Source organism: Coffea eugenioides, chromosome 8 (assembly GCF_003713205.1).
Source record: "Coffea eugenioides isolate CCC68of chromosome 8, Ceug_1.0, whole genome shotgun sequence".
In the NCBI taxonomy this organism is placed as follows: Eukaryota; Viridiplantae; Streptophyta; class Magnoliopsida; order Gentianales; family Rubiaceae; genus Coffea; species Coffea eugenioides.
The window spans coordinates 28,581,333-28,605,544 of NC_040042.1; the positions used below are offsets into that span (position 1 = coordinate 28,581,333).

Genomic DNA, 24,212 nt, shown 5'->3' on the forward strand with positions numbered 1-24,212 from the left:
AAATTTTTCTTCAATGTAATACCTTTATTTTAAATTTTTTTTAGCAAGGGAAGGGTAAGATCTAATAAAACGGGGAGGAGGAAGGGAGATTTAAATCTAGAATCTCTAAGTTTTGGACCCTTAATTTTAGCCATTAGACTAAGGCCTCCTCGGCCAATGTAGTATGTTTTCACTATTTAATTTTGTTATTTAGTTGTATAAACCAATTTCTCAACGCTGCATTTTTTTTAGGAAAAATGTGAGTAATAATTATGTTTATATTATTTCTTTTAACGTTTTTGGCTTGTGAAAAGTGAAACTAGAATCATTGAGATATTTCCTAATTTTAGAGGTACATTTTCTCTAAGTTGGTCAATGAGAATTAATTTCCTAGTATTGTACCTTTTATATTAAACGATGGCATTGAATTTTGTTGTTTCTTATGACGGTACAGTTTCTTTTTCCAAGATCAATTGATACAAAGTACTTTAATATATCCTCTATAAAAGGTTTGTTAGCCAAAAAATTTTACAGCTAAAGAACAATTTTATAAGAACAATTAAGTATATCTATTAAGCCAGCTAAATAGACAAGAAAGTCTTCCGTGACTACGTACTTCTCCTTATTACTGGCAATGGCCGAAAAGGATAGCATGCATGCCCCTTAAAAGTTTGGCAATCAACTACTTCGCTCATGGAGCATTTAATGATCTGTTTTTTTTCTCAGGGAAGGCAGCTTATCATCCAACGACCAACGACGAATATGATATTTCTTAAAAATTGCATAATTGCAGCACTATAAATCCTACTTACTCAAGACGGAAATTTAGTATCAGTTGCAGCTCCACTTTAGCGTATCTTAGCTTTCTACAATAGCTGAAATACAAAACCAAGCTGCACAGTTATTTGCTCCATTTTGGGGGCTCAGACAGATTACTTACAGTTAACTAAAAAATGAAATTAGAAAGCAGAAGCTTCAATCAGTCCTTTTTCAAGATAGCTTTGATGGCTATTTCCACTCTCATTTGGACGTTCAGCTTCCATTTTTTAGCAACGATTGCCAGTGATTTGCCTCCAAGGAGCAGCTTAGAAACGTATATTGTTCATGTTGAGGCACCTGATGCTGAAATAGTTAGAGACTCATCAGAAGACTTAGAAAGCTGGTATTCTTCTTTTCTATCAACGACCACAGCAAGCTCAAATGATGAGGGCTTGCCGTCCCGGCTTGTTTATTCCTACTACAATGTGTTCACAGGATTTGCTGCGAGATTATCTGAGGGAGAAGTGAAACAAATGGAGAAGAAGAAAGGCTTCATATCTGCGCAGCCCCAACAACAATTGTCTCTACACACGACTCATTCTCCTGCTTTTCTTGGGTTACAACAGAATATGGGATTCTGGGAAGAATCCAATTACGGCAAAGGTGTGATCATTGGAGTCATAGACACTGGAATCACTCCGGACCATCCATCATTCAGCGATGAAGGAATGCCTCCACCACCTGCTAAATGGAAGGGAAAGTGTGAATTCAGCTTTGCATCCCAATGTAACAATAAACTTATTGGAGCAAGACATTTCAGCGTTGGAAACGGCACACCACTGGATGAGAACGGCCATGGTACTCATACTGCAAGCACTGCTGCGGGAAACTATGTCAAAGGTGCCAATGTCTATGGAAATGCTAATGGGACTGCTGTTGGCGTAGCTCCTCTTGCTCACTTGGCAATTTATAAAGTATGTCGTACTGATGGAAAATGCAATGAGTGCGACATTTTGGCCGCAATGGATGCTGCTATTACAGACGGAGTAGATGTGATGTCCCTTTCCCTTGGTAACAAATCTATACCTTTCTACGCTGATAATATTGCTATTGGTGCATACCGTGCAATGGAGAAAGGCATCTTCGTTAGTTGCTCTGCTGGAAATAATGGTCCTTCGACTGAGTCTCTGACTAACGAGGCCCCGTGGGTTCTCACTGTTGGTGCAAGCACCATAGACAGAAAGATAAGGGCCAGTGCTTTGCTTGGAAATCATGAGGTTTTAGAGGGAGAATCAGCTTTCCAGCCTGTGGACTTCCCTTCAACCTTGTTACCTCTAGTTTATCCTGGATCTGAGGCTGCATACTGTAGCTCCGAATCATTAAACAGCGTTGATGTCAAAGGAAAAGTAGTGTTATGTCAGACAGGTAAGATATCAGCAATTACCAAAGGGCGAATTGTGAAGGCTGCTGGTGGTGCTGCAATGATCATCATGAACCAGGAGCATGAGGGCTATACAACATCAGCCGACGCTCATGTTCTACCTGCAACAGATGTGAGTTATGCTGATGCAGTCAAGATAATGACTTACACGAGCTCTACAAACTCGCCCACAGCAACAATATTCTTCAACGGAACCGCCATTGGAGATTTTCATGCTCCAGTGGTTGCTTCATTTTCTTCTAGAGGTCCAAATCAGGCAAGCCCTGGCATTCTCAAACCAGACATCATAGGTCCTGGAGTAAACATCCTTGCAGCATGGCATAAATCTGTGGATAACAACACAAATACAAAAGCCACGTTCAACATAATCTCTGGCACTTCAATGTCCTGTCCTCATCTTAGCGGTGTGGCAGCTTTGCTCAAGAGTGCACACCCTGATTGGTCTCCTGCTGCCATTAAATCTGCAATTGTGACAACGGCTGATAGCCTGAACCTTGAAACCCAGCCTATTGAGGATCAGACGCTCCAACCTGCGAATGTCTTCGCCACTGGCGCAGGCCATGTGAACCCATCGGCGGCAAACAATCCAGGACTAGTCTACGACATTGAACCTAATGACTACATACCGTATTTATGCGGGCTATATAACAATGACATGGCTGTTAGGCTCATTCTGCAACGTCCAGTGAGTTGCTCAGCGGAATCAAGTATCCCGGAAGCACAACTAAATTATCCTTCTTTTTCAATCATTCTGGGATCAAATTTGGTGAGATATACAAGGACAGTGACCAATGTTGGCGAGGCTAATTCATCTTACACAGTCCATATGGCCCCACCAGCTGGTGTAGACGTGACTGTGGAACCAAGCACGCTCAACTTCTCAGGGTTGAACCAGAGAATCACGTACACAGTTACATTCGCCCGATTGGCAAATTCTGGTAGTGCTGGCTATTCTCAAGGACTTCTTACGTGGAATTCAGACAAGCACTCTGTTAGGAGTCCAATTTCAGTGATTCTAAATTCTATGTAAAAGGTTGTGGCAAAACTCAGTAACCTAGGTGGAATCTATACCATCTAAGTCAAGTTAGAAATCTCGCCGGACTTGTTTTCTGAAGTTACCTTTTCGTTATTAGTGACTGTAAGCACCTCGGGCACCCTACGAGGCCTACTAAATTCACATTAAAGGGTAAAAAACAAAAATTCCGGTGATATAGTTATTCTATAGAAAAGTCTCTTGTGTTTCAAATCATATGTATCAGTACCTCATGATTTAAAGTAATTTGAACTATTGACCGAAATCGTTAAAAAAAAATGTTATGAATGAAATGATAGAAATACCTTAATAATATAAGCAAAAAAAATAGCTGAAAAGATTTGTGAATTTCATTTACTAATAATATAAGCAAAAATAGTTGATTTCCGCAAGTTTGGGGCGAAGTTGAAGAAGAGTCACGGCAATTTTATGAAGATCTGAGGGGCAAAATAGGTATATTAGGTCAAAATTTGTCTTAAAAAATTGTTTTTTGGAAGAACGACTCACAGGTCCAGCGCGTTTACATCAAACACGTTAAATTTAACGATTTCCGTCGATTTTTCACCTTATTTTAAATCATAAGGTACCGACGTGTATGATTTGAAATCACATGGACCTTTTCTGTAAAATAACTTTACCACAGAGGGGCTTTTTTATTTTTAACCATACATTAAAACACACTGTTAATAATGAATTTGTTTAACTAACATGATAGGATATGACGATACGTTAGTTTCTGGGCCACCAGCTTGAGTTCATTTCATTGGGATTCTTGTCTAGTTTCATATGGCTTTAAATGTTATTCAAGAACCGATGGAAATTCTTCCAAGGATTGATAGTTTCATATGGCTCCAATGCCAACAATGCTCCCCACAGTACATGAAACAAACAATCATCTGCCATTTCAAGATTTCTTTGGAATTTATTAATCCCAATTCCTTCGATTATGGTATCAAATGGACTTTCTAACTTCCCCTTTCTCGTATACATTACTCATCCGGTTGCCTTGCTGATCAAACCAGAACCAGAACCAGAACCAGGCGGGTGTATGAGAAAACACCAAATATTGGCCTTCTTTTCATGTCAAATCTAATAATTAGGTAACATTTGCTGTCCCAAAAAACAAACGAATAAATGAAGCAGCATACCTATGCCTCGCTCCATCTTTTTTTTTTTTCCTTTTATTTGACAGAATCTTGTTCAGATTGCTGCATCTAGGTTTCATTAGCTGTAAGAAGTTACTCATCCTTTGGTGGTTTCTCCAAAATTCGTGTACGTCAATTACAAAAAGATAAGACATTAAAAAATATAGAATGTGCATAAAGGTTTTTACAGTTAAGAATTACTGATGTTTAAGTCCATTGTTTGCATGCATCCTAGTAAATATCAGAAGTTTAGTGTGAGGATCACAGGGGGAGTCAACAATTTCAGAGATGACGTCTGACTTTTGAAGAAGATTCATGCTAGACTTTTATATCATTTTAAATTAAGAAAGAACCACAAGCAATTATATACTTGTGAATTCAAGCGGAATCCATATGCGTATAATTTAGATCACTTAATTATTTTTGAGATAATTTAGATCACTTAAGAAAGAATTTTATGAAATATACTAGTGCATTAAAGTTTTTCTTTTACATAATATTTATTTTCTTTTAGAAGATATTAAGTAGTTCTATCAACTCGTCAGGTACAGGCCAAAATTTAAAATTTCAGATTTGGATCCGTTATAATGTACCAATTCTAGACCCGACCCATCTATCCAATGGGTTTTGTGCTTACAGTCTTGGAATAGGGTCCAACGGGTCCTAAGTCGAGTCCGGATCTACCCAGAAAAAAATAAGGCCCGACAAAATTTGTGTATGAATTAGGTTATAGAGCCATCAAGAATGACAATGCATCAATTTAACAACACCTCAAGCAGTTCTCTATGATATGAATTGGCTTACACAGACGTATTTATTGTAAAAGAATTATTATTGTATTTAGAAGTATTTATATTTTTTAATTATTAAACAAGTACAGGAAGGATACGGATTGGAATCCTATATTCTGTATCCAACCCGTTTTTTTGTTAGAGTAATTGGGTACAGGCCCGGGTTTTGGTAACAGGATTATTTCTCAACCTATACTCGAAAAAAATTAACGAATCCGAGTTGGGTCTAGGTCCAAATCCTAACTATTGGCAGCCCTAATATTAAGTGTATAGTCAAATAAATTATGATGATCATGTCTAGGGGAGGACTCTTATAATTCTCCTCATTATCAAGTTCAGGGTTTCGAATCTGAGTCTAACAGTTGGAGGTGGAAAGCGTTGTGAGGATGGGTGGGAGGTAACCAAAAAAGAAAGAAAAAGATTATGATGATCATGCTTTCTAAATTTTCGGTAAATCAAACGTTGAACAATCTAGAAGCTTAGCTACTTTATTTATAGGGTCTGTCCAACAGGTGCAATACGCGTAAAGATATATTTCAAGTGTCATATTTTTAGAAATATAAGATTAATTAGGAAAAGTAAATAAATACAAAGGAGTGCAGATAAGAGTAAGTAGGAAAAATACAGAAATGCAAGGGAAGGTAATAACTATTAGTATGTATATATATACATGGTAGGTTAGGTGAATTTTTGTTGTGTTAGTGAGTGCCCAAAAGACATCCTTAGCAAACCCCCGCCCCCCCCCCCCCCCCCCCCCCCCCCCCCCCCCCCTTTTTTATAATCTAAAAACACAGTCAACTTTAGAGTGACTGACTAACGTTACCTAATAAGAAATTGGGTTCTTTTATTTTGCCCTTTTAAGAACACACAATATGCGGCGAGCCCAAAAGATTTTTTTTTTCCACAAAAGGTAAATCTTTTTCACGAAATTGTATGTGATACATGTTTTGATTGGTAATTTAGAGTAATAATAACAGATTCATCCCTTTGGTACACGTGCTTATTGTATAACCTTAGAGCACAAAATTTAAAATTAAAAAATAAAAATTTAACAAAACACATTGGGAGAAAATGCTTGTTGGAAACCTTTCATGATCACATACATGAGGATGACATAAATTTAACATAATTGGACAATCTCTTGGTATTGGGATTCTACTTCTTTCATGAATTACATTTCTTAATTTTCTTATTTCAAAGTAGATTGTAAATTGTAAAATCTGCCAATTATATAATTATTCATAACTACCTTAACAACTAAAAAGGGAATAGAAAACTATGTATTATTTAACCCTTACTTGATCAATTTAGAAGCCTTTACTTGATCGATGTTCTTATGGGATTCAATTTTGCACTATAGATAACTAGATCTACTAAAGATTTGTTGAAATTTATTTACTTGACATTTTTACCTGTTCTTGTCTTTTTTCTGCAGAAAAGGCTTTGCCAGAAAGAGCTCAAAAAAAAAAAAGTTTTGTCGGAAAGAAAGGTCAATTTAGACTTCGACAAAAATGTTAGACATTTAGTTTGAATGGACTATAACTTACTTTCAACATTTTAGGTCAATGATTTCAGTGTAAAAGTCAACCGCAACTTCCTGCCTTCAAACTTAGCACATTCTAACATAGTACCCTAACAATTGTTTTTTCCTTTTCTAAATTTATTTATTGACTTTTTTTATCTCTTTTTGTCAAATTGCATAATTACAAAATAGTACCAGCTAAATTCTAGCAGAAAATAAAAATTTGAATTAGTCTAATATTTAAAAAAAAAAAGAAAAGAAATGTGAGATGTGATAATTGAATGAAGGAGGCTGGAGATATGTCCAAATTTCCATATGCATGATTACTAAATACCAAATAACCTCAAAATATGTTAATAAAAACAGGTAAAGTGTTGACAATTTTATATGGAAGAGAACTAGAAAAAAATCGTAGTATAAAAATAAGTCTCCTAAATCACTTGGTTACTCCACCATCAATTTTGTAAGTGTGACAGTCCCACCTTCCCCTAAGGCGAACCAAAGGGGTTAGCGGACTGCCTGCCCAGGTCTCGCCAGGACTAACGGATCAGTTTACGTCGATCTAATACGTTCCGGAACATACCAACGCGCGCAAACAAGTCAAAATCACAAAATAAAAAAATGAAAATCGAAGCCGATGATGAACAGTACCGGCCACGTCAAAATCCGGCCGGAATCTGGCCGGATTTCCGGCCGGATTCTCGGCCGAATACTAGGCCGAGAGCAACCAATTTTTTTCCAATTTCTCCACGCAATCCGGCCGGCAATCCGGCCAGTTTCTGGCCGGATTCCTGGCCGGATTTGGCCCTGTTCATTCCCGCCAAAATTTTTCCTTTTCCGTTTGAAATGCGTATTGATCCGAAATCCAACCAACATCAACCAAACATATATGTACATTGAAATTCAACATTTACAACCAAATGGCCATGCCAAAACTATTCATCATGAATATACATGTTCGGTTTGCCAATCAAAAGAAGATGAACCCAATACACATTAGGGTTTCATTCAAAGAGCTATTCAAAATATACATGTACATGAGCTCAATTTGGCAACCAACAAGTATGATCTTTCCAAAAGTGATCATTTTCCTGTAAGGAAAATAAATGGAACGGAGTGAGTTTACGCCCAGTAAGCTACTACCACATAAGCAGCTAAGATCACATAAGCATAACCGTTCATTTCAAGTATGCAAATAAGAAGCAAAACAAATCGGTAAAAGGATACGGACGGCTCTCAAGAGCCCATTTCCATGCTTTCATTCTTGATCCAACCTCATTGACCCTCCGTCAACGCTTAAGAGTAACCAACCGTAGACCTCACTTAACTTCCATTCCTTCCACCCAACATACCCCAACCGGGCCCGCACTCCAAACAGTAGTTTTGGTAATACTCGAGTATACCGGAATCAAGAGTCTCGTTACTACAAGATTCCCAAGTACAGTCCCCGTGGCATGTCAATTTTCACGACCAAACCCTCGCCGGCTCGATTCAATTGACTACCAACGGGGTTGAGCTCAGTAATACAGTAAGGCCGTTGGATACTCGCCCAAACGACACCAAATCAGTTTTCCATGAATGGAATTCAATATCTCGTACATCAAGTTCAGTATTACAGTGAAACGGTGAACAGTCATGAACAGTATCAAAAGGGGTGAGGGCGGTCAAGTACACCCTCACCTTAATCAATTCCAATGACCAAATAAGCCTTCAAGGCATCACAATCACATATAGCAAAGCCACATTGTAAACATTCAAGTGAGTAGTACACTCACCAATCAAGTAGGTGATGTTTCATGCACCGTCGTCAAAAGTACGTCGTGAACCACCGTCACACCCTAAAACACGCAAACAAGTACAATGAGACTCGATAACGAGTCATAAAGCAATGCCAATCACAACCCCAACAGGGTTTCATAAGCATATACAAGCATCATAGGTAACCAGAAAATCAGGAAATGGCATTAGCTTTAACCCTGATAAAAACAATGTTTGACCTCATTTTGCGGGAATAGCACCAAAGACACTACGGTTATCGGATTAGGGTGTAAGACCCACCGTTTCGAAGCTAAGAAACAGGCCTACAACAATGTAGAAGGTCACTCAGTCCAATTCCTAGCACTACTAGGTCAAATATGCAAGATACTAAATCAGAACCACAATAACAGGTTCACAAACTACATTCTGCTGTAATCAGTACAACTCAGTCTATACAGGTCCAAATTCAGAAATTCCAAAGGCATATGGTAGCTAGGACATCACGCTACATTTCATCAGAAGACCTCAACAACCAAATCCAAAGCAATTCCAGCCAAAACAACCAATTTCAGACACAGTTCTTACATTCGGATGAATCCAGAACAACACTAGTAATTTCGACTTTTCTCATTCTACACTACTCCGATCGACCTGAAATTTTACAGGCACCTCTAACACATCAATACCTACAACTTTCATGTTTTAAGCCAAGGCCAATTCGGCCTCTAACCATGAGATACAAAACCGGACAGAAATGAGGGTTATGAAACCCTAACTTTCCACATTTCCTTCCAAACCCAAAATTACTTGCAAATACCAATCATGTACACCTACTAGAGTCATTAACCATCATTTCCAACCATCATAGATAACCACAACATCATGATCACATTAAACCAAAAAAATCACCAATAAATTGAAAACTTCATCAATTCATCCAAAAGTAAGAAATAAACCACAAAATTCAACACTTTAGCCACCACTAGGCACAAATTAAGCTTCATTAAGTGAAGGAGAAAGTTCAATCACCACTTACCTAGTAAACAAGAGAGGAAGAGTTGTTTGCCACCTTAGCTTCCCCAAACACTTCACCAAACCACTTACTATCACCAAATGGAAAGGTTTTATGGAGTAGAAACAAGATCAAATGGTTGGATGGTTACACTCAAGCAAGATGGAAGCAAGAATCTCGAAGAGTTTTTCTTTCTTCTTGGCTCAAGGTGGCCGGCCACAATGGAGAAGACAAGAGTGAATTTTTGGTGATTTTTGAGATATTTATTCAATTGGTAAGAAAAGTCAAAAAGGTGAATAGTGTCCAACAAGTGTAACCAACCACAAAGTGACACTTGTCACTCCATAAAAGCATCCCTATCCTTTTGTTTCCTCTCACATCAATCACATCTCATCCTCTACTTATCTCTTAACACCCGATAAATTTCAACCAGTATCCGGAACTTACCCTAATTGGCAGAATTTTTCCGAACTTTTCGCGCTAGTGGGTCCCACGTCCGTTATATATCCTTAATTTTTCAAAAACTCTCCAATACAAGAAAAATCATCTAAAAACTATAACTACTCATAAAATTCACCAGGAAAATTTTTCCTAAGCCAGAAAATGCAGAAAACATGCCATTAAAGGGGAAAAACCCTAGGAAAATTATTAGGGAATTTACGGGTTCTCACAGTAAGTATATTTCACTTTTCAACCCTTGAACTCTCTGCCTTCCACTTTGCACCCCAAAATTTGATTTTATGTATTTTTCATGCTAAAGTCTTAATTTATCCTGATTTGGTCTGATTGTTCACGAAATTCACAAAAATAACGAAATAGGCAGAATGTTGTATCATTGAAATCATCAGGCAGTATGCTCACAACTAGATCAAAGTGGAATGAGTTTAAGAATTTAGAATGTAAATATGCTAAATTTAAGTTTGAGTTGTATAGTGACAATTGGTGTAAACTTAAAGGGTAGAAAACAAAACTTACCCTTCTAAAACCTGAGGGCAGACAACAAACAAGTGTTCGGCCATGCAAGGTCTGATAATTTTGAATTTACCCTATATCCTATAATGATTTTAAAGTCGCCTCCAAAAAAGAACTTAGTCCCTTTTTAGGCTGTAAGTCGGAGGTTCGAATCCCTATCTCTTTTGAAAAAAATTTAAAAGAGGTTCCAAAATATCCCTTTAATCTAAGTCAAATTTATACACCTACTATTCCCTTTTACAGCCCGAAAAAAAATATATATATAATGATTTTAAATGCTGAAATTATGCTTTCATTTAGGATTTAAATTTAAACATAATACGCTACTCTTGGAAGTCAAGATCTCAAAGGATATATTCTGACAAAATCAGTTTATAGGCCCTCAAATCCGTTGCAAGGGTTAGAATCTCTGTCGAACTAAAAATTATAGTTGCTAATAATGGTTTGACGAGAAGTTTCGCAAACAAAAAAGCGAATTGTTTTTATTTGTTTGGGGGTACATAGATAGTTTATAGAAACCCGCAAGGAGGAGACCGAAGGAAAAAACTATATATTAAAAAAAAAAGTAGTTTGAAGTTTTATATTTTCGAATTGGAGCAAGGTGTAACGATTTTACACCTTGTTCAAGAAAAAATGCATAAACTATTTTACAAGAAACATGTTCCCAACCAAACAGAATATTCAGTCACACTTTCCATGTTTTCAGAAGAAGCTGCAAAGCAATTTTCTACTAGAATTACACCAACTTTGCATCATTGAACAGTGCGAAAAACATAAAAATCCACCAATCTTTCCCAATATATACAGTATACAAAACAATACGGAAGTTAAAAAAAAAATGGAACAAATAGAAATGAAAGCTAAAGTATGTAAACCAACAAAGCTGAATATTACACTGAGTCATGTCTAAAGGCCAACAGCTTCACTAATGACAGATCAAGTCTATGTTTCTATGGTTGTACTTCAAGTAAAAGTCTATTGCTAAGTCATAATTTCCATCAACCAGAAGCAAATAAATACGCTAAGGATACAAAGCAGTTCTTAGTCAGAGCCACCATGAGAAGAAGATCCTTCTTGGTCACCGAGAAAACGAACGACGACAACAGTAATGTTGTCTGCACTACCTCGCTGATGTGCTTCCTGCACCAGCCTTTTAGCCGCATCCTCAGGATCTTTAATAGGCTTAACCATAGAGACAGCTTCCTGTGTGATTTGAAAAATTATTTCCACAAAAATAATATGCAGTACAACACACTGTGAGCTGAAAGTTTCATGAATGCAACTTTTCGTTTTGATTCCTATTTAGCTAGACACCCATCTAAAGTTGAAGTTCTGATAAGCAGGATATCACTTTAATAGGGCGGAAAATGATCAAAGGATAATCTGTTATAGAAAATCTGGGAATGGCAAAACAAAACAAGTGTCAAACCTCATTTGTCACGACATCCCAAAGCCCATCACTTGCGAGGATAAGGAACTCAAGGGAGCTATCAACCTTTACCTCCTGCGGTTATTCAAATAAATGTTATCCGTCAGCATGCTTCAATACTGTCAAGTTCCAATCAAACATGAAGAGTTGCAATCCTTTACGGGACAGATCATAACGGAAATATTGGCTGTACACATACAAACAACATAACAAAGAGAGAGAGAGGTGAAGAGGGGATATCAGTATGCATTTACCAAACCACTGAATTATGTAACAAATTTGTTTTTCTAATTTTGATAAAGAAAATATTTTATCATGTTTATCACTTGCGGTGTGTACATTCAGGTAAACAAAGAGTACACTACTTTCAATTCTATTAAAGTAGATCTCTCAGTCATACCTGGATTTCGGGATCAGCGACTACATACTGCTTCAAAAGTCTATCACCAAATGCACGAGAAACAGCAAGTACACCTCCAACTCTCCAAGTTCCTGAGACAATGGAAACAAAAAAATAAATTTAAAATGAAATATAAACCTTGCAAACAAAAAAAGCCTGTCTATACCTGCCCACATCACAAAACCACCAGCATCCTCAATCCGTTGGCGTTCATCAGTCTGGTCTGGCTTGTGATCCCGCGAAACGGCAATAGCTACAAAAAAGATAGCAACATTAATTAAAGGCAAACAGAAAATAATGTTTTAAGATAGAAGTCTACAAGTAAAAGCCAACATTTAGAATAATCATTAATTTCTTTTAGTCAATAATCTTGTTCTTAATTCATGAGTTAATAATTTAGCATACAAAATTTAAGAGGACCCAGCCTCACTCCATGACGCAGAATAAAGACTTCTAATATGTAATCCACAATATTTTATAGGTAAAAACAACTATGATATTATCCAAGAGATGCTTCTGTTCTCTTTGTTTAACAATACGCTCCAAAACATCTATAAGTGCACATAACCAGACATCATTAAAACATGTTTCTCATGGGGGTATTCACTAGGGAAAATTGCTTTATTTATTAGACAATGACTAATCACAATGCAACTCTCTCAAAAGAGTATGATACTTTAGTTTTATGTGTCCATCAATCTCAATTTGAACAGAGCAAATACAAGAGGGGAAAACAAGGAGCTTTTTCCAAACTTTTAGCTTAATATGTAGTGACAAAAAAAAAGGAACATGGTATCTTGTGAAAATTCTTGAAAGTACTTTATAGACAAAGAAGCAGCTTTTATATTCTAGATTACACTTCCTTAGTGCTTTAGCTGTGCTACTGCCTTGCCTGCTCAAAAATTATCATGGGCTCAGAGTCATGATAATTCATCAAATGTGGATATTATGGAAAATTAATAATTACTTTCAAAAGGTTTACTAAGACGAAAAAAATTAGTAACGTTGCAGTGCTTTATTAAGTAGAAGAGCAGTTTAGGATACAGAAGTTCAAGACTTCAGAATAATTAAGTAACAAAGAGATGAAATTCAATATTCGGAGCATCCAGCATGGTTCACAAGTTCTATAGCACTTATGTCCTTATAATTCTGAAAGCTAAAGAACACAAGGTCACAGTGTGACAATCTTAAATGGATTAGAAGATTGTATACCTCTATAGTACCCTAAACCATAGGCTAATTTTTATCCACCCAAGAAAGAAGCATGCAACCGATAAGAAGCTCAATCACAGTTTGCCATAATTATTTTTGCCATAATCATCAAATAAATCTTAAAAGTTGCATCAAACTCAACACAACTGCTTCAAAGCTGTTTGTTGTAGTCATGTTACTTCTTACATCAATGCTTAATTTGCCCTTTTTCATCTTAGTGGGTGAGGGTAATTTAGCAACTTTGAAAGACAAAAAAGTTCCAAAACTATATGGATCAGTAAATCGTGAAGGTGGTTTAGGTGATGTAGAATTGGTCATATGGGAAATCATTCTGGTTTCTGGTTGTCCTCTACTAGGAGTATGATATAATGTCAGAAGTCTTGGCGTCTATCACTATCAATCTGATCTTTCAACTCCACAGAAAAAAAAAATCACGATTTTAACTTATGGACCTTCATGATCTTTTTGGAACTTAAATCTATTATTAAAAGCTAATTTTAGGAAGAAAATCCCAGGGCAGTCTAGATATCCCAGCCACTTTTTGAACCCAAAAATTGTCCCTATTCTACCCAAATCAACACGTAACACTTACTTTTAGCCTTGAATCCAACGAAAAGGTGCCACAGAGCAACCTTAGGAAGTAAATCCCAAGGCATCAAGTATCCCAGCAACTTTTTGAACCCAAAAATTGTTCCTATTCTACCCAAATCAGCACTTATCACTTAAACCTTTTAGCCTTGATTCCAACACAAATAGGGACCAAAAATTAACCATGGGAAACTAGAGTTAAAAATGTTTCCTAAAACCATCAGGCTTTATGCAATAATGTGTTAAAGGATTAATGCTATAATAAGAAAACAGCATGTAACAAAAGAATCCCTTCTTTACAGGGAAAGCTACTTTCAATCATAAACAACATCGAGGCGAACAAGGACGTCAGATTTTAGCAACAAAGGAAACATGACAAAACTGCCTTTCCACTGTACAGAGCCAATCATATATTTCTAGTCTTACAAAAGAATAAAACCAGCACGGAGTATTAAATGTGAACCATCATTTATAGCAAGTACTAATGTACTGCTTAAAAGTAGTCCATGGTGGCAGGTTCAATAATTATTGACAGCTTCAGTAGTAAAAAGTGCAGTTAACAAACACAAAATAGAGAGGTTACAAACTGCAATGGAAGGCAGATCTTACAAAAGACAACATAGTTGGACAAAATAAATAGTGAATGTAATCTGAAATAAAGAGCTGAAGCTTTGATGAGAACTTTGACTTGAGGCTTACCATTACCACCTCTGCAAATAACAGCTCTAGAATCCCCAACATTGGCAACCAACAGGCGGTCGCCCACAAGGATAGCAGTAGAAGCTGTAGATCCAGCATCTCGATTTTGAGTATTTTCTGATTTCAGAAACTCTGAGTCTGTATGGCTGTATGCATCAGCTGAGCAGAAGGAGAGAACATTACCAATGCAGTCACTAAAAAGTTCATATACCATACAAAGAACTGGATAAAGAATACAAACCTATAGCTGACTTGGTATCAGAAATGAATTTAGGATGCCTGATCAGATTACTAAAAAGGTTCTGTTTGACATATTCAGCAGCTCTTGCACCTCCATGGCCTGTTATAATTGCAGAAAATATTAAGCACAAAGTAAACAAAGAAAATTAAACAAGTGCAGTAAAACGTGACTTTCAGCTACACTTAAATGCATGTGGTATTGGCATCCAGTTTTCCATGTAAAGTATCTGGAAAGTTGCTCATGACTATCAGTCAACAGAAAAGCCTTTGAACCATTTTATCGAAACATCCAAAACCTAACATTTTAGGTCAAAAAAGTAAATATGATAAGGACTTCATAAAATAGTTGAAAGAACAGGTTCAACCGTATCAGCTTCTGAACAGGAAAAGTATTAAATATGTAAACATTAAACCATTTAATAAACTGTAATGTAATATCAATGCAATATCTATTAGGATTGAGAAAATGCACACTTTTCAGAGAATCTTAAAGCACTATTAGGACATAAGCTTGGATACACAGGAGGTTGAATTCAACACAGATCATTCACACTCATACCAATGCATTTCTTGAAATAGCCACTAAAAGTTATGACTTTTATGAGCTCTTTTTTGCAAACACCACATCAGGAAAACTCAGCAAGAGGTAGCACACAGAAAGAACGGACTGAAACTTGATACTGAGCTTTTCTGTTTGAGCTTTACTCTATTCATAAAACGGTGACAGAGAGTTAGAACAATACCGTCAAATACTCCAAACAGACCAACTACCTCCCCATCCACACCATCAATCCTTGTCTCGTAGAAATCTTCCATTGAGGACCTTTTCCCAAGAGAACTTGCATATCCATAGCTGAACTTCCCATTTTGGCTGTCAAAAGGAACATGTTAATTGAAGTGTTAGAAACCATTCTAAAATGTATTAAAATCCTGAGACCACTTGGTTAAGTTTTGCCCAAAATTAATGCTACACATCTCCTGGATTCTAGCAGCATTTATAATTCCATCAGAAACAGCAACATATTAAATCAAGGCTGGCAGTAAAAAAGCTCATTACCATACATCTAAAGATGTAATGACTACTGGATAAGCAAACCCTCAAATATGTTATAACAAAACCAATAAGCTATTTTGTATTACTTCAGGTACAGCTCTAGGGTTTTATTTAAGACAAAAGGCATATCAAGAGTAAACAGTAATTATTTGCAAAAGGAAACCCCATATAAGATCCACAGAGCAACTAAATCCCAAAAACATGTCCAGTGTTCAACTGCTTTCATCTGTTAATCAACAATAGCAACAAATGTAACTACTTTCAATCTTTGGATACGAAAAAGGATTTGGCGCCATGTATTACTTGTCGTTCAAAACAAAAAACTGTTGAGTTGCTGTAAAGCATATAACAGTCATTTTAATCTGGTATGTTGCATTTCCTATCCTAGCTTAAAAGTATACAAATACTAAAATTATGGTCTCACTGGTAATTGAGGTCTAAACCCTAAATATCTCAGTCATGCCAAGAGCACGTCCAAGCAACAATGACAAACCAATTCAACTTAACATGCAAATGGAATAACATCCAGCAAAGCCATTACCTGAAACCGTTTTTTCCTAGCGCATACAGGAAAGTCAAATGACACAAACAATTAAACATAATAAAGTATTCTTCCCCCAAAGCCGCAGCAGTGCATGCCGACATAATAACATGTCATTTATTGAACATAGGAAGTCAAATTTCATACGTAGATTAAACTTATAACAATTTTTTTACTCTGAATTGGCAGCACGGCATGCCTGACACGACAAAAACAAAGTTCTGTGGCTTTACATGTCATGTAGATTATGCAGTTAAATCCGTTTCAAGTTGCATGATATCATAAATCTAGTTTGTACAGAATTCACACCATGAAGATTCAAATAACACTATCTGATTTTCCAAGAAGAACTCTCATGCATGCAGAAAGACAGCATAGTCAGACCAGACCAGAACAGGATTCTCAAATAACTTAAAACGGCATGACAACCAGTTATCAAGAGAATATGCATAAAAACCAATCAAATTATAATGTGACAAATATAAATCTTCCATGATCCATGTTGCATGACCAATTGTTGCATTAATGATAAGCACACAAGTTGAATTAAATTGCAGCATGATGTCTTGCATATTGTAAACTTATAACTAATTCAGACTCCATTACAAAATCAGAAGTTAACAACAACCAAGCAAAAAAGTCATAAAAAAAATTAAAAATCAAATATATATACATATACATATACATATATATATATATATATATATATTAATGGAAAAGAAAAAATTGACAGCACATCAATAATTGGAAAAATTAAGAAATATAATCTAAAACCCTGTACAAATGATGAAAATTAAAAAAAAAAAAAAAAAAAAACTGTTGTAAATGAACTACTTCATGCCACTAATTCCAGAATTGACCACTTATTTGAGACATAAATGGCGAACATGCAAATATTTATCCAAGAAGTGATCTCTTTCCTATGCAGATTATCTGACAGATCAACTCAAGGATAACATGTTTCCATAAAGAAATATGCCAAAGTCAGCAATACTTTCAATCAAAAAAATCCACTGATTATTTTCCTAAACCAACATAACATAAAAGAAAAAGTAACCTCATAATCCCAACCAAATTCTCCTTTTTCAATCCCCCTAAATCTTTTTTTTTTTCTTTTTTGTCCTTTCACATAAAAATGACCCAAAAAATTACAATTTTCTAGTGATATATCTGAATAACAGAGTTCCAGTATAAACTCCAACATGCATCCACATATGCATATTGAAACAACCAGAAAATAAAAAAACTCATGAAAGAAAAGCAGGAACGCCAACATTTGCATGCAATTGAAGGGAAAAAATTACCAAATACCTAGAACGAATTAAACCCATTATAGGATCTCAAATTCTACATAGAAAAACATATTAAGAGAGAATAAGAGAAAGAGAGGAACATATACCTAAGGCCGCCGCCGCTAACAGGGGCATCATCAGCATGAACTTGATTGGAGGATGATGATAACACTGAATTTAGATACCCCATTTTGTCAACTTCCCTTAACTCAAATTTTCTTGAATTTTCTCGGTGATCCCACAAAACCAAAATTACAAACTACTGAGAAATTTGCCTTTTCTTCTTAAACTATTATTAAAATAATTGTTAATTTCACACAAAACGTTGATCCAATACAACTAAATTCGTCAATATAGGACCAATGTCACAATTTTGTCATTAGCAATCATGCAACATCATAACCAACCTGCACAAAGGAAGAAAAAGTAAGTCAAATTAGACAAAACCCACATCAAAAAATTGAAGAAATGAGCAAAATTCATGTGTTTTGAGAAAAAAGATTGGTTTTTTTTTTTTTTTTTGGGTTTGGGTATGACAAGTATATTGAACAAGTCTTGTATAAGTGGGTGGGAAAAGAGGAAGAACCTTAAGGAGAGAGAACGGAGAAGGGAAAGCCATGATAGAGAAGGTAAGATAGGGAAGGAAATTTGTTTATATAAAGAGAACAGAAGAAAATCATTCAAGAAAATGACAAATAAGATGAGATTGTTGAGGGAAGAAAAGGGAAAAAGGAAGAGAAGAAGGGGCAGTTTTTGGACGAAAGTGCAAGAAATGGTAATACAAAATGTTAAATTACTAGTCTTACTTGAGCAACTTGCTTTGTTATTTCTTTTTTCTCTTTTGGTAATAAGGCAACATGCTTTATATTGTTGATTTTCTTTCTTTCCCGTTTTGTGCTTTCTTTTTTTTTTTTTGTTATTCTTTTGAAAAGCATTAGCATTCTAATTTTATGCAAATGATTTTGTCTAACTTTCATATCTCAAAACTATTGTTCATTTTATGAGCTTGAAATCTTTGAGAAGAAAATATTCCTTGTTTTGTCACAACAAAAAAGAAAGAAAGATGTTTTGTAAACTCATAAACCTTGAAAAAAAAAAATTTACAGCCAAAATGAGAAAAAAAAAATGTAAACTGCACTAGGGTTGTGGTTTTGTAATTCAATAATAAGTCTTTCGGTCTTTTATTAATATCTATCTATATATAAAGCATCTATCTATATGTATAAAATAAAGGGTGTTTTTAAAAAATATATCATTTTTTTACTTGCCAATTTTATCCTTAACATAAAGGGCAAAATGATCATAATATAGTTACAATTAAAAACTTAAAACCATGTTTTCCTCTTCAAGTTGCTCTGATTCGATTTCTCCATATTTATCTAAACCTCTATATCGATACAGTTATTTACATTATTTATCTTTTCCCTAAAATATACACACATATAGAATGTGCTCACTCACTTGTTGATATTAACGTTAAGTTAAGAATTGCATGGCTCACAGTAAGATATTTTGTATTGTTGTTGTAATCAAATAGAAAAAAAAATTTCTAGCATAAAACTTTCTTTAATTACATTTAACAAATTAAAACAAATTCCAAAAAATAAAATAACAAGTTACCCATTTTTACTATGGGTTAATTTCAGAAACTTCTCCCGATATTCATCCTAATATCACATGGCACTCCCAAAGTTTCAAAAATCTCACTTACCTCCCCTATGAATATAATATGACTAGATGTCCGAATCAAAAACATTGAAATGACATATAGTTATCCACAATGTCTTCCTACTTTTTTTAAGTAGCAAAAGGCTGGGAAAATGTTAAAAAAATATGAGCTAAAAACAAATAACAAGAATGGTATCTAAAATATTTTTCTTCCTCTTTGTTGCAAAAATCTTTGCTTTTAATGTTCGTCTTTGCCACAAACGATTCAAAAATTTGTACTTTTAATGTTCGTCATTGCCATAACCAATCTCCTAAAATTTTCATTCTAATTTCCCTCTTTGCAGCAAAACTTTTGTGTTTCTTTGCTCTTAATTTCCTCCTTGTTGCGACCAATCTCTTGAAACTTTTGCCTTTTTATAATATTTAATTTCGTCCTTATTCCTACTTATTGCACTTCTTGTTCCTACTTTTGCGACCTTCTTTTATTCTAGGTTTAATATTCCACCTTATATGTCTTTTTTTCATATTTCAAAATTCACAAATCAAATTGCACAAGGATAATATAATCTCTCTCCTCCAATGCATTTTTTTAATATTACTTTTATACGTAAGGGGTGATAATGTTACATAAATTATCATTCAAGGGGAGCTATATGATATTTCTGAAACTTCAAGAGTGCTAAATGATATTATAATAAATCTCAGGGGAGGTTTCTGATATTAACCCTTTTACTATTGTGTTATGATTGATATCTTTCAATTAACTCAAATTCAATTTGAAGATGGGCAGCAAACAAGAGTCCTACTACTGCCTGCTCAACAAAACTTCCTTCTTTTTCTTTTTCTTTTTTTTTTTGATAAACAACTAAACTTCTTTTCCTTATGGGATTAACTGTTTTCATACAGTACTAACAAAAAGTAACTTCTTTTATTATGGGATAAACTGTTTTTGCAACAGAAGCTGTTGTCTTGAAACAATTTCAAGTATTTTTTTTTCTTCAAGACAATTTTGCTATTTTATTAACACTCTTTTTCCTTATTGCTAGCTAACCTAGTTTACTAGCACAGTATAACATGTTAACTGTATAACGTATCTACGTGTGTCATTTTTTGTGATTAAAGTTTCGGTTTCCACCGACCACACTTCCAACCTCATGTTTCCTATTCTTTTGAAATATTAAAAAAAGAAACGAATAAAGAAAAGTCTCCTTGTATGATACTAATGGAGTATTCAACTGAGATGCAAAAATAATCATTGAACAATATGGGTAAACTGCTTCATCCTTTACTAAGAAAAAAAAAAGGGAGAATGATGTCAATGGATAAACTGCATTCACAAGACACTTGTCTATGGTCTCTTAATAATTATATTAAAGAAAAGATTAATAATTTACAAAATTCAAATCACATGCACCCTCAACTTAAAATAGATGTATTTCCCATATACGAAATAGTTCCTTAAACTCTCAATGTAATATATGGAAGAAATTTAGGGAGCTTTTATATATTAGCATTTACCGTAATTATGCGGATAAACTGTATCGGGTTTGCCTTAAATAAAACCCTTAATTATGTGCATGAAATGTGTTTATTTTTCAAAAAAAATTTAATACTAAACGACGTATAACTTAAGCAACATAAACAAATTAATGGATAATCCACATTTTTTCATTTTATGAATTCTTACATTGAGAATCGCTTTTTACAGATGGAGTCTTTTGAAAAACCTACTGTATACCAATGTTGCTTCTTGGAATACTTTAACTTTACATATGTAAATGGTATATGGTAGATGACCCTAGTGCATATGTTTTAAATCATATTAATATGGTAATAATAATATTCATACGTTTCTTTTTCGGACCTTCAAAGCTTTCACCCAAAAAAAAATAGAACAATAAAACATATCATGAATCTAATGATTCTGACCTGATGATAAAGTATCACCTTGCTTGTGTGCTAAGTGTGCATAGTGGCCTGTGAAAAACATACTACTGAAATCTAGTGAAGCATTTTATTTTACATAAATTAAGTAATTCTTTCACGTAGTAATTTTTTTACTGTCCTTTGTGAGTTTTTCTTACTGCTATTTATTGCATTGGATGAGGTGGGCAGGAGCTATCATGCAAATTTGGCAAAGGATGAGGTAAGATGGAGAAGAGGAGGAGGAGGACTTGGTCAAAGAAGAGTACAAGTGCACAGGTGAATGAAGGAGCAAAGATGACAAACGTGCAATCTTTTTAAGTTTAGTGTAACAGAAATTGCGGTGGCCAAACACTTGTCACTCAGGCCGCTAAAGGGCTCGGTTGTAATTGTATTTGACTATTTTTTTTTCTTTTTTTTTTTTTTTTTGGAAAAGGGTCTATCGTTTGTGATCCCTACCTGGATATACATTGACTTGGATGGAACCTTGTGAGGTTGTGTTTCTTGACAAATATGACAACATTTCTGTTTTTTCTTTTACATTATTAAAGTTCGAAAACAATAAAGGATTCGACAACTAGAGATTTATTTTATTGTTTCTTTATGAACAGCTGGAGATTTACATCATCCACAGGGGACTATCTATGCGTGCGTATGCATAAAAGTCACATGGTCATTGCCAGATATTTAATTGCATTCGTTACAATTTTGCTTACAGTAATACAGTGGGTAAGGTACTTTTGATGGAAGATCATCAAGAAAACATTTTTTATTTTTGCTGTATTTGTAATGTAATGTATATCTGATAAAATTGTAATTCGAAAATATATTTAAGAAATAATAAAATTTTTTAAATAATTCATTATTTGAAGACACTTATTTTCTAAAAATACTAATACACCTTTACAATTTAGTTCAAAACATGAAATATCGTATTGTACGTTTTAAAATTATAGAAGACTTTTATGTATATTAAATTTACTATAGGAGACTTTTTATTTTCAATTTATGATAGAGAAAATGTAATGCCTAATTTCTGGTGTTTCAGTCAAACTTTCAATGTGAATTATCGTTTCGATTAAAAAAAAAGAAGAAGAAGTCAAACTTTCAATGACTCTTTTACGTGTGATGACTTATAGTAACTTGTAAGACGTGTGTGGACAAAGGTGTTGAAAAAGAAACTTTACAAACAAAATTTACATGGTCCAATGTCAAATACCTCACATCAAAAGTTGGGTTTTGCACCGTTAACTAAACTCATTAGCTCAACATGAAATTTCTATCACCTTTGCTGTTCAATTTAATCAACATTTTGTCCCTCATCAGAACTCGAAAAACTCTATTAACTAGTACAACTAATTGTTCTAGCAAGTGTATAGAGACCACACTTTCATTAATTTGCAAAGTTTATCATATAAAATGCATCCTTTCACATTTGTTGTTGCATTCTCAAATATCAGCCACATAGAGCACCGGTAACAAGTTGGAGACTTGGAGTTAGACACCCACTAAATAAGCCTGTAGTCAGCAAAGGGAGCCAATATATGATTTAAGGTTGAATTTTTAATTTCACAAAACTTATATGTAACTATCACTTTTCTCTTGAATGTATTAATAGACGTCCTCAAAAAAAAAATGTATTAATAGACAGTATTATAAGCTGCCAAGTAATGCAACTGTTCAAGTAGAATTGCAAATGTTTAATTACCATCTATATTCTCTCCTTTAATTCTATTTTGACTTCTGACCACTGTTTTGGTAACCGCAAACAAATATATGAAATGATTTCTACGACTAGAATCTAGAATATCTTATGTTTAATGTACATATTGCTTCGACAGACATGACATAGTAGTTGCATTCATACAAAGAATCATTTTTTTTCCTTAATAATTTTGTTCTACTTTTTAAGGTAATTTTGTTCTAATTAGTTAATTACATAAGCCAATCTTCCATCTATATACATAATAACCCTCCTTTTAAGCACAGTAGTGTACCTGATGAATTGCCAGTCTTACATAATAAATTTAATTAATATAAATAAAGGACTCTAGAGACTAGAGAGGCTAATAAATAAGCTGTACCATTGATCAAATGATTAGGTTAATTACAAAATACTCCACCGACAAGTGCATTTTTCTCGCTTTGTCCCTCTCACTATTCGATTGGATCACTCTGCACCTTGAATTTTTAAATTTCTTACCTGGTATTACAATTAGAGGTGTCAAAATAGGTGATTTGGGTAGAGTTTGGACGGGTTGGAATGGGTAATGGGTATAAGTGAATCAAACCATTTATACCCAAAATTTGGATCTTTCTTCAAAAATTCCACGAGCAAGGTATGCAACTAGCAGGCCTTCCCCTTCAGAAATCCAAGATGGATCTTCTGATGACGCGGATCTAGAAGAACTTACTAAGTCTTTTACATATTCTTCCATAACGGATAGTCGTCCCCAACTTGATAAGTTGAGGGTACTTACAATGGAGTATAAATCGGCAAACAAAACTTCAGGACAGAATTTTATGCAAAATACAACTATGACAAGAGGATATGGTTCTTCAACAGATACAGGGGACAATCTCGGCAAAAAAAATAAGAAGAATTCTACAGCTTCTTGACAAGAACAATACAACACATCCAATTTTTTGATTGGTTTGAAGTATATTCTCAGAAAAATAATATTGATTATCCTTTCTCCCAAACAACAAATATGATAAAAAAAAAGTGGTAGACAACTGAAGGAGAAATCCAAG

The 24,212-nt window shown here is 34.8% G+C and overlaps 2 protein-coding genes across 2 annotated transcripts; one reads left to right on the forward strand and one right to left on the reverse strand.

The window, feature by feature from the left end:
* The first annotated feature begins 819 nt into the window (after positions 1-819).
* Positions 820-3,408, forward strand: LOC113779715 (subtilisin-like protease SBT1.4). Its single transcript, XM_027325411.1, has one exon. It carries the CDS (start codon positions 933-935, stop codon positions 3,207-3,209), a length of 2,277 nt encoding a protein of 758 aa, XP_027181212.1. The 5' UTR covers positions 820-932; the 3' UTR covers positions 3,210-3,408.
* Positions 3,409-11,181: 7,773 nt separating this feature from the next.
* Positions 11,182-18,601, reverse strand: LOC113779636 (probable protein phosphatase 2C 59). Its single transcript, XM_027325295.1, has 9 exons — positions 18,454-18,601; positions 17,975-18,274; positions 15,724-15,851; positions 14,982-15,080; positions 14,741-14,899; positions 12,408-12,494; positions 12,242-12,333; positions 11,842-11,916; positions 11,182-11,615 (listed from the first exon to the last, which is right to left on the reverse strand). Exons 2-9 carry the CDS (start codon positions 18,055-18,057, stop codon positions 11,454-11,456), a joined length of 885 nt encoding a protein of 294 aa, XP_027181096.1. The 5' UTR covers positions 18,058-18,274; positions 18,454-18,601; the 3' UTR covers positions 11,182-11,453.
* Between the last annotated feature and the right edge of the window lie 5,611 nt (positions 18,602-24,212).